Genomic DNA, 17,517 nt, shown 5'->3' with positions numbered 1-17,517 from the left:
ACAGTCTGCAAAGTAACAGAACAATTGAGAGAGAGAGTGCAATAGAGGGAGTGAGACTGCAGGAGACTACGGGATACATGGGATGTGACAGTTTGCAAAAATCTGGAACAATAGAGAGAGAAAACTGCAAGAGACCGGGGGATGAGACAGTCTGCAAAGTTACAGAACAATTGAGAGAGTCGGGAGCGGGGAGAAGTTGTGAGGAGGAGTGAGGAGAGGGGGAGGGTCGCACAGGGCTGGGGGGCTGAGCATCAGAGAGAAGCAGCAGAGAAGGAGCAGAGACAGCAGCAGACACCCAGCTGTGCCATGCAGGGCAGTGCCAGGACTGGCTGAGCGTGCACCCCCATGGCTGCTGCCCCTTGCCTTGTCCTCCTGCTGCTGACCCCTGTGCTGGGGCTGGAGCTGGTCAGCAGGTTCTTCTCCATTCAGCTCACCAACAACTTCGCCGTGGACAGCGCAGGACACCGGGTCTACCTGGCATCAGTCAACCACCTGTACCAGCTGAACGCGGACCTGCACCTGGAGCAGGAGGAGCAGACTGGACCCGTGCAGGACTCCCCCCTGTGCCATGCCCCCCAGATCCCGGAGTCCTCCTGTGACTTCCCCAGGACATGGACCCCCAACTATAACAAGATCCTGGAGCTGGACCCCGATCAGGGGCTGCTGCTGGCCTGTGGCTCCGTCCACCAGGGACTCTGTGACCTACGCGCCTTGGGGAACATTACGCGGCGCGCTGTAGCCTTTCCCCCGCGTAATGTGGTGCCCAGCATGCTGAACGTGGCTGCCAACCACCCCAATGCCTCCACCGTGGGGCTTCTTCTTAAGAGCCACGAAGGGGACACCAGGCTGCTGGTGGGGGCCACGTACACCGGCTTCGGGAGCCAGTTCTTCTCGTGGAATAACAGTGTGGCGGATTTACGTTTTGAGAATAGCCCTGAGATCTCCATCCGGGCGCTAAACACCAGCCACCCTTCCAGGCTCTTCACCTTTGACATCAGCCCCTCGGATGACAATATCTTCAAGGTTAAACAGGGGAGTAAGGTGCACAACCGCATGGTGTTCGTGCGGGCGCTCCAGCAGGGCGGCTTCGGATATCTGGCTATGAATGTAGACCCCGCCTCCGCGGAGAAGGAGAGCCTGCCCAGCAGTGTGTTAGCGCGGATCTGCCTCAAGCCGGACCCTAGGGGGGAGCCCCGGAAACTCACAGAGTCCTACATCCAGCTGAGGCTGCGCTGCCAGGGGCCCCCGGGCTCCCTCTATGGGCGCTTGTTGTCAGTCTATGCGGAACCAGGTCGGATATTCGGGGTGTTCGAGGGGCGGGGTGAGGCTGCACTCTGTGCTTTCCGATTGGAGGATGTGGGGCAGAAGATCCGCGGGGCGCGCAGTGGTTGTTTCGAGAATCGGGACAATTCAGAGGTGTCTGTACTGTCAAGTGTGGTGCAAGGAAGTGGCCCCAACTGTGAGTGGAGGAACAACATCAAGGTAAAGGTAATGACAAACATATTCTGTATGTTATATATGTAGAAATAGTCAGTACTGCTGAAGTCTGTGCCTATTGACTGCAGCTAGTGTTATGTACTGTTTCACACAGCCCTCACACTGCTGTGCTCTGTGCTCTCTGCAGATCGTGTTAGGTATTGTCCCTGGAGAGATGTGTAATCAGACCTTTGTGTATGAAGCTAGCAGCAGCAGGACTGTGATATATGGATTTATATTCCAGGATTGTAGCTTCTCCAAGTGCACTGGGGGCGTGTCCTCACACTGCTGTGCTCTGTGCACCCAGTGATGTTATTGCCCCTGAAGAGCTGTGTAATAATACCATTGTGTATGTTATTAGTAGCAGTGGGACTGTGAAAAAAGGATGCATGTTTCAGAATTGTATCTTTTCCAAGTGCACTGGGGGCTTCTCCTCATACTGCTTTACTTTTAGCTCAATGAAGACCCTCCCCTCTACAATGAGTAACACTTACTAGGCTTCTGGTTAAGTATTACAGCACAACAATCCATTAACAATCCAATTTCTACTAACAACACACCCATAGACATGATTACACGTCTTCCCAGAGGCAATACCCGGCTCTGGCTGCAGTATGCATACTTGCTGACAGTTTCCCTTGCACCTTCAAGCTTATTGCATAAATAGGCGAATCCTGCTATTTCAGTTTGTTGAGAATGAATGGTCTCTGTAGAGTCCATTGCTCAGATATTCAGATATTTCTTGAAAAAAAAAATGTTAACATTTACAAAAATCTGGATCAGAACCTCAGTAGTGCAGCCATGGACTTTGGGCCTGTCTCTTGTTTCAATGAAATCTGTGGTTTGGATTTATGAACTGGATTAACTGATGTACAAAATGAGTCATGTGATCCGCTTTATCCAATCAGTCATGGGGGAAGCTTTGATGTAACATGACATTGTTGTCAATGAATGTTTTAAATTATAAGATCACTGGACAGTTTTGGTCCAAAACCAAGTTTGGATAATGGGACGCACGCTCAGTGACTGCTAATATCTAGTATATGGTACTGTGGCTGCGATTCTAGGTACCTGACCCGTCCAGGTCCTGTTAGTTCTCCAGGATCTATTTCCTGTACCTGCAGCCACAACAGGAAACAGGAAGAGCTGGGATTGTCACCAAGATGTTCTGCAGCAGCAGCATCCTGGACACACAGGATATAGCAATATTTGGACTTTACCACTTTTAAGATCTCTGCTTGCAGCCAGCGAACAACAACATTCTTTATATCCAGATTCTGAACACTTTCTTACAGCTGGGGGTTTGTTACAGTCACCAGTAACCAAATCTCTTGACAGATTGTTACAATGTATCGGTTTTTAAATTTTTTTTTACAGTGTATCTGTTTGTTGTAGATACAACGGTAACAAACCTGCAGCTGTGAGAAGTTTTCCACTTTTATTGGGTTTCAGCCTCAAGATTCAAATTTTGGGGCACATTTTTTAAGTACAGGGCAAAGTGCACTAAATGCAGTGTCCTGTGTGGTGTGCAGGGGGCGCCAGATTCAGGATTTGTGGGACACGTTCTTCATGAATCTGGCGCTCTGTGCACTGCTCCGACAGAGTGCTCCAACTTTTTTTCTGTTGTACCTTTAACATGGGGCGTGCGAAACAAATGTGTCGGATTTTGCATGATAAATGTGGCGCGCGGTCCGACTGAGCACCGGAACGCCTCCTAATTTGTGTCGCATGATGACTAGTGCTACTGAGCCACTAAAGGGTCACGTGTGGCACAAATTTGGTGCAGACACTTCTTAAATACCTGTGCAAGCAGTTTGCAACTAGAAGAATATGCAAAAAAAAAATGGCGCAAGGTCCATAGTGAATAAGCCCCAATATGTTCAGTAGCAGTCAGCATTGATCTTGATTATGGTGAGCGAAGGAAATATACATGGAGGACCCACAGGCACAGTAGAGTTTGGCACGTTGCCCCTCCAATCCTCGCTGACCCCTGGTCTGTCATAGGTAATAAAGATATTACAGAATAAGCGATTAATCATGGGTGACACCGCCAGGGTGATTGCGCTACTACAAAATCGCCTTTTACCCCGAGGCCTGTTACTTTAAGAGTGAGATGTGAAAACTCCCTTGGAATCTGCTGAGGTGACTCCTCCATAATTGTAAGACATATGTTATTGGGTTCCCACACACGTCACCTCTACAAACTGCAGAATGACCCCTACACGGCAGCAGAGGCATAGCCCAGCGGGAGTGACCTCATGGAGGGTATTTATAGCCCTGGGTGTGAGAGTTGTCACATATCATCTGCCCCCCCCCCATGCTGGGACTTGTAGTTCTACAAAAACCTCCAATTCAGGCTGTTTCCCCTTTGGATCGGGTCTATTTCCTTTGGGTATTATTTCTGCACAGTGCGACGACCCTTCAACCTTAGGCACTTGTAACCTTGTACCCCTGATGTTCCTGACTTACCATCACCTTACTACAGAGGAACCTGTGAGAAGTTCATGTAATGATAATATAATAAAAAAAAATATTGATAGTTTATAAATAATAATATTTAATAATAATCAGGAGAAGAAGAAAATACCAAACCATAATAAAATAGATAATAGTAATACAAATATAAAAATAATACATAATATACAGGCAGTCCCCGGGTTACCTACAAGATAGGGTCCGGAGGTTCGTTCTTAAGTTGAATTTGTATGTAAGTCGAAACTGTATATTTTAGATATATGTATATTGTAGTTTTTTTTAGCCCAGTGACAATTTTTTGCTGTGATTGGACCAAGGATTATCAATAAAGCTTCATTACAGACACCTTACAGCTGATCATTGCAGCCTGGGACTATAGTAACATCCAGAGAGGTCACCAGAGGTCACAGGGGGCAGAGAGGTCCATCTTTAACTAGGGGTCGTCTGTAAGTTGGGTGTCCTTAAGTAGGGGACCGCCTGTATTAGTAATGACAAAATAATAATACTAATTACTTTGTATCAGTCTGCCGCAAGAATAATCCCCAAAACTGTGACTGGAGCCGTAGTGACGTCACCCCACACGGATCGTGGCCCCGTGATTGTCAGATTATCCCCAGACTAACAGGAACGGGGTCAGGTTTTATTGCATGTTCTAGTAAAAAGGAAGCAAAGTGCTGGATTTTATGGACTGAGCAAACTTCCTCTCCCCGAGACGCTCCTTCAAGATGGAAGAAGATCTCAGGAGAGGTGTAAAGTCAGACGCGGTCTCTGCGAGGGGAACCTTTGTTGTGTCTGACACCAAAATGTGAGATTGTAACAGTCTTTGTTACAATGTATCAGTGGAGGTAACGGAGTCCAGAGCGTTTAGCTCATAGAGGATTGTCTAGACTGGATGCTATTGTAACAAAACTGCAGATGTAATAAATATGAGGTCACACTATAAGTAGGTCAGGCGGAGACATGCGGAACCCAGCAATGTTGTAAGATGTCACAAGAAGTCAAAATGTGTCACCAGTCGTTAAAACATCCTGTACGTTTTTGCAATGTCTTTGCCTTTTGTTTTTTATTCTTTTTCTCAAAGCAAAACCAGTGTTTGCAAAAATCTTATTAGATGCCTTTGGGAACTGACTACAGTTTAGAGAAGCTTTAATGCAAAGAGCACAGCAGTGTGAGGACACACCCCCAGTGCATTTGGAGAAGCTACAATTCTGGAATATAAATCCATATACCACAGTCCTGCTGCTACTAACATGATACACAAAGTTCTGATTACACATCTCTCCAGGGACAATACATAACACTGGCTGCAGAGAGCACAGAGCACAGCAGTGTGAGGTCTGATTACACATCTCTCCAGGGACAATACATAACACTGGCTGCAGTAAGACCAGAGCACAGCAGTGTGAGGACTCGTACTCAGTACAATCCTAGAATATAAATCCATATTTCACTGCTGTTACTACCAACATACACAACTCCTGACTTAGGACTGTATGGTCGCACCTGCTGACAGGTTCCCTTTTTGTTGTATTTACTTGGGAATCGTTTGATATTTTGGATCTCAGAGGTGACTGCTGGCTGTGTAATAGGGGGGGAAGTGTCTGCTGTGTGACCCTGGCCCCAGCTGTGTGGTCAGACCTTGCAGGACCCTCTTATCAGCGAGGGGGACAGGTTACAGCAGGGTCCCTGGGAACAATGGTCTTTATGGCGTCCTCTATATTCTGCTCCATTGGCCTTTATGAGCTCACACCTGCATCCAGTACTATGAGAGTATCGGGTGCAGGGGCAGTGGCGAGGTCACACAGGTGCTGGGACAATACACAGGAGATGAGTGAGCGCCATATAACAGTAAAGCCCCGCACCATGTATATACTAGCACCAGAGACCCGCACCATGTATATACTAGCACCAGATACCTGCACCATGTATACACTATCACCAGATACCCGCACTATGTATATACTAGCACCAGAGACCCGCACCATGTATATACTAGCACCAGAGACCCGCACCATGTATATACTAGCACCAGATACCCGCACCATGTATATACTAGCACCAGATACCCGCACCATGTATACACTATCACCAGATACCCGCACCATGTATATACTAGCACCAGATACCCGCACCATGTATACACTAGCACCAGATACCCGCACCATGTATACACTAGCACCAGATACCCGCACCATGTATACACTATCACCAGAGACCCGCACCATGTATATACTATCACCAGATACCCGCACCATGTATACACTATCACCAGAGACCCGCACCATGTATACACTATCACCAGATACCGGCACCATGTATATACTAGCACCAGATACCCGCACCATGTATATACTAGAACCAGAGACCCGCACCATGTATATACTAGCACCAGATACCCGCACCATGTATACACTATCACCAGAGATCCTCCCCATGTATATACTAGCACCAGATACCCGCACCATGTATACACTAGCACCAGAGACCCGCACCATGTATATACTAGCACCAGATACCGGCACCATGTATACACATGTATATCACCAGAGACCTGCACCATGTATATACTAGCACCAGAGACCTGCACTATGTATACACGTGTATATACACATGTATATCACCAGATACCCGCACCATGTATACACTATCACCAGAGACCCGCACCATGTATACACTAGCACCAGAGACCCGCACCATGTATATACTATCACCAGAGACCCGCACCATGTATATACTATCACCAGATACCGGCACCATGTATACACTATCACCAGAGACCCGCACCATGTATATACTAGCACCAGATACCGGCACCATGTATACACTATCACCAGAGACCCGCACCATGTATATACTAGCACCAGATACCGGCACCATGTATATACTATCACCAGATACCCGCACCATGTATATACTAGCACCAGATACCCGCACCATGTATATACTAGCACCAGATACCTGCACCATGTATACACTATCACCAGATACCCGCACTATGTATATACTATCACCAGAGACCCGCACCATGTATATACTAGCACCAGAGACCCGCACCATGTATATACTAGCACCAGATACCCGCACCATGTATATACTAGCACCAGATACCGGCACCATGTATACACTATCACCAGAGACCCGCACCATGTATATACTAGCACCAGATACCCGCACCATGTATACACTAGCACCAGATACCCGCACCATGTATACACTAGCACCAGATACCCGCACCATGTATACACTATCACCAGAGACCCGCACCATGTATATACTATCACCAGATACCCGCACCATGTATACACTATCACCAGAGACCCGCACCATGTATACACTATCACCAGATACCGGCACCATGTATATACTAGCACCAGATACCCGCACCATGTATATACTAGAACCAGAGACCCGCACCATGTATATACTAGCACCAGAGACCCGCACTATGTATACACTAGCACCAGAGACCCGCACCATGTATATACTATCACCAGAGACCCGCACCATGTATATACTATCACCAGATACCGGCACCATGTATACACTATCACCAGAGACCCGCACCATGTATATACTAGCACCAGATACCGGCACCATGTATACACTATCACCAGAGACCCGCACCATGTATATACTAGCACCAGATACCGGCACCATGTATATACTATCACCAGATACCCGCACCATGTATATACTAGCACCAGATACCCGCACCATGTATATACTAGCACCAGATACCTGCACCATGTATACACTATCACCAGATACCCGCACTATGTATATACTATCACCAGAGACCCGCACCATGTATATACTAGCACCAGAGACCCGCACCATGTATATACTAGCACCAGATACCCGCACCATGTATATACTAGCACCAGATACCGGCACCATGTATACACTATCACCAGAGACCCGCACCATGTATATACTAGCACCAGATACCCGCACCATGTATACACTAGCACCAGATACCCGCACCATGTATACACTAGCACCAGATACCCGCACCATGTATACACTATCACCAGAGACCCGCACCATGTATATACTATCACCAGATACCCGCACCATGTATACACTATCACCAGAGACCCGCACCATGTATACACTATCACCAGATACCGGCACCATGTATATACTAGCACCAGATACCCGCACCATGTATATACTAGAACCAGAGACCCGCACCATGTATATACTAGCACCAGATACCCGCACCATGTATACACTATCACCAGAGATCCTCCCCATGTATATACTAGCACCAGATACCCGCACCATGTATACACTAGCACCAGAGACCCGCACCATGTATATACTAGCACCAGATACCGGCACCATGTATACACATGTATATCACCAGAGACCTGCACCATGTATATACTAGCACCAGAGACCTGCACTATGTATACACGTGTATATACACATGTATATCACCAGATACCCGCACCATGTATACACTATCACCAGAGACCCGCACCATGTATACACTAGCACCAGAGACCCGCACCATGTATATACTATCACCAGAGACCCGCACCATGTATATACTATCACCAGATACCGGCACCATGTATACACTATCACCAGAGACCCGCACCATGTATATACTAGCACCAGATACCGGCACCATGTATACACTATCACCAGAGACCCGCACCATGTATATACTAGCACCAGATACCGGCACCATGTATATACTATCACCAGATACCCGCACCATGTATATACTAGCACCAGATACCCGCACCATGTATATACTAGCACCAGATACCTGCACCATGTATACACTATCACCAGATACCCGCACTATGTATATACTAGCACCAGAGACCCGCACCATGTATATACTAGCACCAGAGACCCGCACCATGTATATACTAGCACCAGATACCGGCACCATGTATATACTAGCACCAGAGACCCGCACCATGTATACACTAGCACCAGATACCCGCACCATGTATATACTAGCACCAGATACCCGCACCATGTATATACTAGCACCAGATACCCGCACCATGTATACACTATCACCAGATACCCGCACCATGTATATACTAGCACCAGATACCCGCACCATGTATACACTAGCACCAGATACCCGCACCATGTATACACTAGCACCAGATACCCGCACCATGTATACACTATCACCAGAGACCCGCACCATGTATATACTATCACCAGATACCCGCACCATGTATACACTATCACCAGAGACCCGCACCATGTATACACTATCACCAGATACCGGCACCATGTATATACTAGCACCAGATACCCGCACCATGTATATACTAGAACCAGAGACCCGCACCATGTATATACTAGCACCAGATACCCGCACCATGTATACACTATCACCAGAGATCCTCCCCATGTATATACTAGCACCAGATACCCGCACCATGTATACACTAGCACCAGAGACCCGCACCATGTATATACTAGCACCAGATACCCGCACCATGTATACACTATCACCAGAGATCCTCCCCATGTATATACTAGCACCAGATACCCGCACCATGTATACACTAGCACCAGAGACCCGCACCATGTATATACTAGCACCAGAGACCCGCACCATGTATATACTAGCACCAGATACCGGCACCATGTATACACATGTATATCACCAGAGACCTGCACCATGTATATACTAGCACCAGAGACCTGCACTATGTATACACGTGTATATACACATGTATATCACCAGATACCCGCACCATGTATACACTATCACCAGAGACCCGCACCATGTATACACTAGCACCAGAGACCCGCACCATGTATATACTATCACCAGAGACCCGCACCATGTATATACTATCACCAGATACCGGCACCATGTATACACTATCACCAGAGACCCGCACCATGTATATACTAGCACCAGATACCGGCACCATGTATACACTATCACCAGAGACCCGCACCATGTATATACTAGCACCAGATACCGGCACCATGTATATACTATCACCAGATACCCGCACCATGTATATACTAGCACCAGATACCCGCACCATGTATATACTAGCACCAGATACCCGCACCATGTATACACTAGCACCAGAGACCCGCACCATGTATACATGTGTATATACACATGTATATCACCAGATACCCGCACCATGTATATACTATCACCAGATACCCGCACCATGTATACACTATCACCAGATACCGGCACCATGTATATACTAGCATCAGATACCAGCACCATGTATATACTAGAACCAGAGACCCGCACCATGTATATACTAGCACCAGATACCCGCACCATGTATATACTAGCACCAGAGACCCTCCCCATGTATATACTAGCACCAGATACCCGCACCATGTATACACTAGCACCAGAGACCCGCACCATGTATATACTAGCACCAGATACCGGCACCATGTATATACTATCACCAGAGACCTGCACTATGTATACACTATCACCAGATACCGGCACCATGTATACACTATCACCAGAGACCCGCACCATGTATATACTAGCACCAGATACCGGCACCATGTATACACTATCACCAGAGACCCGCACCATGTATATACTAGCACCAGATACCGGCACCATGTATATACTATCACCAGATACCCGCACCATGTATATACTAGCACCAGATACCCGCACCATGTATATACTAGCACCAGAGACCCGCACCATGTATATACTAGCACCAGATACCCGCACCATGTATATACTAGCACCAGATACCCGCACCATGTATATACTAGAACCAGATACCGGCACCATGTATATACTAGCACCAGATACCCTCACCATGTATATACTAGCACCAGATACCGGCACCATGTATATACTAGCACCAGATACCCGCACCATGTATATACTAGCACCAGATACCGGCACCATGTATATACTAGCACCAGATACCCGCACCATGTATATACTAGAACCAGAGACCCGCACCATGTATATACTAGCACCAGATACCCGCACCATGTATACACTAGCACCAGAGACCCTCCCCATGTATATACTAGCACCAGATACCCGCACCATGTATACACTATCACCAGAGACCGGCACCATGTATATACTAGCACCAGATACCGGCACCATGTATATACTATCACCAGATACCCGCACCATGTATATACTAGCACCAGATACCCGCACCATGTATACACTAGCACCAGAGACCCTCCCCATGTATATACTAGCACCAGATACCGGCACCATGTATATACTAGCACCAGAGACCCACACCATGTATATACTAGAACCAGATACCAGCACCATGTATATACTATCACCAGATACCCGCACCATGTATATACTATCACCAGAGACCCGCACCATGTATATACTAGAACCAGATACCAGCACCATGTATATACTATCACCAGATACCCGCACCATGTATATACTAGCACCAGATACCGGCACCATGTATATACTAGCACCAGAGACCCGCACCATGTATATACTAGCACCAGAGACCCGCACCATGTATACACTATCACCAGATACCGGCACCATGTATATACTAGCACCAGAGACCCGCACCATGTATATACTATCACCAGATACCCGCACCATGTATACACTATCACCAGAGACCCGCACCATGTATATACTAGCACCAGATACCGGCACCATGTATACACTAGCACCAGAGACCCGCACCATGTATATACTAGCACCAGATACCGGCACCATGTATACACTAGCTCCAGATACCGGCACCATGTATACACTAGCTCCAGATACCGGCACCATGTATATACTAGCACCAGATACCCGCACCATGTATACACTAGCTCCAGATACCGGCACCATGTATACACTAGCACCAGATACCCGCACCATGTATATACTAGCACCAGAGACCCGCACCATGTATATACTAGCACCAGATACCCGCACCATGTATATACTAGCACCAGATACCGGCACCATGTATATACTAGCACCAGAGACCCGCACCATGTATATACTAGCTCCAGATACCGGCACCATGTATATACTAGCTCCAGATACCGGCACCATGTATACACTATCACCAGAGACCCGCACCATGTATATACTAGCACCAGAGACCCGCACCATGTATACACTAGCACCAGATACCCGCACCATGTATATACTAGCACCAGATACCGGCACCATATATATACTAGCACCAGATACCGGCACCATGTATATACTAGCACCAGAGACCCGCACCATGTATATACTATCACCAGAGACCTGCACCATGTATATACTATCACCAGATACCCGCACCATGTGTATACACTATCACCAGAGACCCGCACCATGTATATACTATCACCAGATACCTGCACCATGTATATACTAGCACCAGATACCGGCACCATGTATACACTATCACCAGAGACCCGCACCATGTATATACTAGCACCAGATACCGGCACCATGTATACACTATCACCAGAGACCCGCACCATGTATATACTAGCTCCAGATACCGGCACCATGTATACACTATCACCAGAGACCCGCACCATGTATATACTAGCTCCAGATACCGGCACCATGTATACACTATCACCAGAGACCCGCACCATGTATATACTAGCACCAGATACCTGCACCATGTATATACTAGCACCAGATACCGGCACCATGTATACACTATCACCAGAGACCCGCACCATGTATATACTAGCTCCAGATACCGGCACCATGTATACACTATCACCAGAGACCCGCACCATGTATATACTAGCACCAGATACCTGCACCATGTATATACTAGCACCAGATACCGGCACCATGTATACACTATCACCAGAGACCCGCACCATGTATATACTAGCACCAGATACCGGCACCATGTATACACTAGCACCAGAGACCCAACCATGTATATACTAGCACCAGATACCGGCACCATGTATATACTAGCACCAGATACCGGCACCATGTATATACTAGCACCAGAGACCCGCACCATGTATACACTAGCACCAGATACCCGCACCATGTATATACTAGCACCAGAGACCCGCACCATGTATATACTATCACCAGATACCCGCACCATGTATACACATGTATATCACCAGAGACCCGCACCATGTATACACTAGCACCAGATACCCGCACCATGTATATACTAGCACCAGATACCGGCACCATGTATACACTATCACCAGAGACCCGCACCATGTATATACTAGCACCAGATACCCGCACCATGTATATACTAGCTCCAGATACCGGCACCATGTATACACTATCACCAGAGACCCGCACCATGTATACACTAGCACCAGATACCCGCACCATGTATATACTAGCACCAGATACCCGCACCATGTATACACTATCACCAGAGACCCGCACCATGTATACACTAGCACCAGAGACCCGCACCATGTATATACTAGCACCAGATACCGGCACCATGTATATACTAGCACCAGAGACCCGCACCATGTATATACTAGCACCAGATACCCGCACCATGTATACACATGTATATCACCAGATACCCGGAAGAGTTGGATTTTTTCCAAATTCTCATCTAACCACAAAAATCTCTGTGATCTCCATTTTTTGATCATTCCATTTTCCTGTCAAATTTTATCTCGGTAAAACGTCTAATTACTCACAAACGCCCGGGAGGATTATTTTTGACGTCTGCTATTTTCATCCAAGTTTACGTTGTGGATATTTCTGTACTTGTTTGTTACATGTACAGTCGATAATTCTATTAAATCAATTACATTGGGGCGGGGGGGATTATTAAAGGGACTGTTACCCTGCAAAGGACCATCTTCATGTTGCTTTTTATGCTGAGCTGCTGCTCCCTGTTATCAGCCACTTTAGCTCTGCAACATGTCTGTAGTCTTCCTGAAAGTCATGCTTGATGATAAGGCGGCTGCCTTACAAGGTTGCTAAGAGGCAATGTTTTCCTTATCCGGACCTGGAAAGCTTATTTGCATATTTTCCAGAATCTTAATGATAACAATTTTTACGCTCTAGTCACATCTAAAGCATAAATTGGATTTTTTCTTCTTCAATCACATCCAAAGCTAAAACTTTCATCCTAATGACCCCAGAGCGGTGTATTATGGGATAAAAGTTGGCGGTTAGAGCTGAGTCTTCAGATCACACTGGTATAGAGAATGGATTTGCAGCAGCTTTGGATGTGAATGGAGGACAACATGAAAAACAATACGGCAGAGTAACTTTTTCTGTGCGTCTTCTGCTCCACAGCACAGGGACCGCGTTATTTTATATGTGAGAGGCGATGTATTTCTATGTGACGGGATACTCGATACCGCTATATATTTACGTTGTCGCTTTATGAGAGGGTTGTGGATTTAAAGATGCCAGAAAAGTGAATTCCGACTCCTCTTTTAGCCAATAAAGCATTTTCTGGGAGGGAAATAAAGCGTTAGTTTGTTTTCCCACGTCCTCTGTCCCCGGCGCCTTAATGAGTCACAGACGTTCGGATCCCGCACTCGGCTCACAGCTGCTCCGTTTCCCACGTCCTCTCCTTGTGGAAATCCGGAATAGCTTGGACGTTCCCTGTAGCCCCTCTACCCCAGGCAGGCGCAGTGCATTGGTTCTAAACCTCTTGTAAAACTACAACCTCCAGCATGCCCTAACTGTTAGGAGTCATAGTTCTGCAATAGGTGGGCACCACAAAGCTGCCCAAAAACAGAACACTCCTGTAAAGTGGCCCTTTGCGCATATTGTTAGTAGCAGCAGAACTGTGAGAAATGGATTCATATTCCAGGATTGTAGCTTCTCCAAGTGCTCTGGGGGCGTGTCTTCAAACTGCCGTGCTCTGTGCTTTCTACATTGAACTGCTACACAGCTTCTTTGGTCTGCTGTAATACTTAACCAGAAGCCTAGTAAGTCTTACTCGTTGTAGAGGGGAGGGTAAAGTAAAGCAGTATGAGGTCAAGCCTCCAGTGCACTTGGAAAAGATACAATTCTGAAACATGCATCCGTTTGTCACAGTCCCGCTGCTACTAATAACCTACACAAAGGTATTATTACACAGCTCTTCATGGGCAATACTCATTACTGGGTGCACAGAGCACAGCAGTGTGAGGACACGCCCCCAGTGCACTTGGAGAAGCTACAATCACAGAATATAAATCCATATTTCACAGTCCTGCTGCTACTAATAACATAGAAAAAATTACACTTTTTGTACAGGTACAATATCTAAAACTGCCTGCAGTCTGCATGGTCACACCTGCTGACAGTTTCCTTTTTAAAACATTTTGGGAATTGCATAGTAAGCAGTTGTCTAATACAATGTTATTGGAATCATTCCCCTTACAGTCAGCAGGGATTCCAGTAATAAAGCAATATAGGGCTGTGGGAAAATCAAATTCCCTACCGCTGTTGCAACATGCGGATGATCTTCACCAGAGCTTCTTCTAGTTCTAGGGATTCCTTCTGGGAATACAGGATGATGCGTGTGGCGTCTTTTTCCCGTGTAGACAGGGGTCAGGGTGTCATCGGATTTGATTTCTTTGTAGTTCTTTCTATATATTATAAAGTAGCAATGGGTTACGTATACAATTAGATGAGAAAATTGCTCAACTAGCAACACCCTAATGTTGGTAATGTTCCTGGAGCGATACGTTAAACCGTTCCGATTTTCAGTAAATTCTACGAGCTTGGGGAAATCTTCAGTTTCAGGGCTGGAGGCTGATGGAGCGATGTCTGGGAGTAATTTATGGAATGGGCACATGGAACACAACGCAGATTACAAGATGTGTGTCAGATGTGTTGGCCGCACGATGTTTGTACTGGTTGTAATAACCCGCCTGCGTCCTGTGCCGCGTCTGCCATACATTACCATACGGTTCTGCGTTGGGTTTCGTGACAGTTTCCGCCGTTCCATTGTCCTCTCGTCTCGGTGACTCATAGTCATGTTGCAGAACTCGAGCCCAAACTGTTTCCTGGTTAGAAAAAAGTGAAAAGTGAATCTGCCTGATCTGCGGGTTATGAAAATACGACCCTACACGGAGGAATCTGGGGGAAGCCACGGCCTGTCAGGAGCCCGCGTTATTTTCCAGGCTCCGCTGCTTTGTATTAACTCTTTGCCTAAGTCAACATCTACGCAACCGAATAAAGCGTACTGGCCCTTTAAATATTTCACTGCTGCACTGAGAAATTGTAGCGGAACTTTGTGAAATGACAAAAGTTTACAGGCTGGGAATGAAAAGGTTAATAACTGCAGATTATTGAAGTGTTCCCCAAACCCCGTTCACATATGATGTAAAAATCTGCTCCTATTTCTAGGAGAGATTTCATAATAATAATAATAATATAATAATAATAATAATAATAATTCTTTATTATCTAAACAACCTACCAGTATGTTTTGGAGTGTGGGAGGAAACCGGAAGACCCGGAGAAAACCAACACAAACACGGAGAGAACATACAAACTCTTTGCAGCTGTTGAGCCAGGGGTGTGAAACCAGGTCCCCAGCGCTGCAAGGTTGTAATGCTAACCACTGAGCCACCATGCTGCCCCGTGGCCACTATTTTGAAGAATGGCAATGAAAAAAATTCACTGCACATCGGCAGCTTGTATGGCGCTGTACACACACTGCAGCTCAAGCCTTGTTAAGGCAGATGATGAGCTCCACACATGTTCTGCAGCAAAATCGCAGCAGCAAAATGTGTGCCCATAATCTAATGGGTCCATTCAGATGAGGATTCCTAAGCAAAGCCATGACTTCTATAAGGGTGATGCCACACATGGCGTTTTGTACCCGTTTTTGGTCCGTTTTTAGGCAGTCCGTTAAAAAAAGTATCCTTTTTTGACAGGTTTTACCAATTATCTTAATTAAAACTGGTCAAAAACTGATGCGCTTTTGGACGGATTGCTTAAAAACGGACCAAAAAAGGGTTCAAAACGCCATGTGTGGCATCACCCTTAAAGGGGTTGTTTGGTCTGTAATCTATCCCAGTTGATCAGTTGATCAGGTGAGTGCAGCGGCTCCTATGGATAGGTCTTAATATCAGTAAGACGGTCTCCGGGAAGGACATGGACAACACACAATAATGAAACTATGATGTGTTAATAAGGCCTTAAAGGGAACCTGTCACAAGGTTTACCCCACTAAACTGCTATCCCCTCAGGTAAGGTATGAAATATCCTTTCTAGAATTCCCTCTTTTTTTATGTAACATCTCATACCTATAAAAAAACTTTCCCCTAAAGTCAGGCAAATATGACTCTTCTCTTATCATTTTCACATGAGATGAGTCAAGTTTACATGTGGAGTGTCATTTAGGCATCCCTATCTTTGGTTATACAGTAACTTGAAACATGATTTTTGAGTCATGTTACAGATGACAATCTCATCTTTCAGATTCTCCGGGGTTTATGGTTCTGTGAGCTACAGATCTGGCCGTAGAGTCTTTAGTCATACAACTATGTCTTTAGCTTCCTGTATGTCTGGTTCTGTAGATCAGAGAACCCGAGTACTGAGAGATGATGCCTGCAGCATGTTTCTATGTACTATAGGACCATTGATAGGGGCTTGTAAAATGACTCGGCAACCCACCT

General features: G+C 46.3%; 1 protein-coding gene across 2 annotated transcripts in view; it reads left to right on the top strand.

The window, feature by feature from the left end:
• Nucleotides 1–257: 257 nt before the first annotated feature.
• The window catches only part of PLXND1 (plexin D1), a 93,704-nt gene continuing 76,444 nt past the window's right edge, over nucleotides 258–17,517 (top strand). The window contains exon 1 of one of the 2 annotated variants that reach the window (XM_072128997.1): nucleotides 258–1,482. In XM_072128997.1, the coding sequence (XP_071985098.1) occupies nucleotides 346–1,482 (1,137 nt within the window). In that variant the 5' untranslated portion in view covers nucleotides 258–345. Of the gene's footprint in view, nucleotides 1,489–17,517 lie in introns of both variants that reach the window. The other variant, XM_072128996.1, reaches the window with a different exon arrangement.

Source organism: Engystomops pustulosus, chromosome 10 (assembly GCF_040894005.1).
Source record: "Engystomops pustulosus chromosome 10, aEngPut4.maternal, whole genome shotgun sequence".
Classification (NCBI taxonomy): Eukaryota; Metazoa; Chordata; class Amphibia; order Anura; family Leptodactylidae; genus Engystomops; species Engystomops pustulosus.
This window is presented reverse-complemented; position numbering and strand designations above follow the sequence as displayed.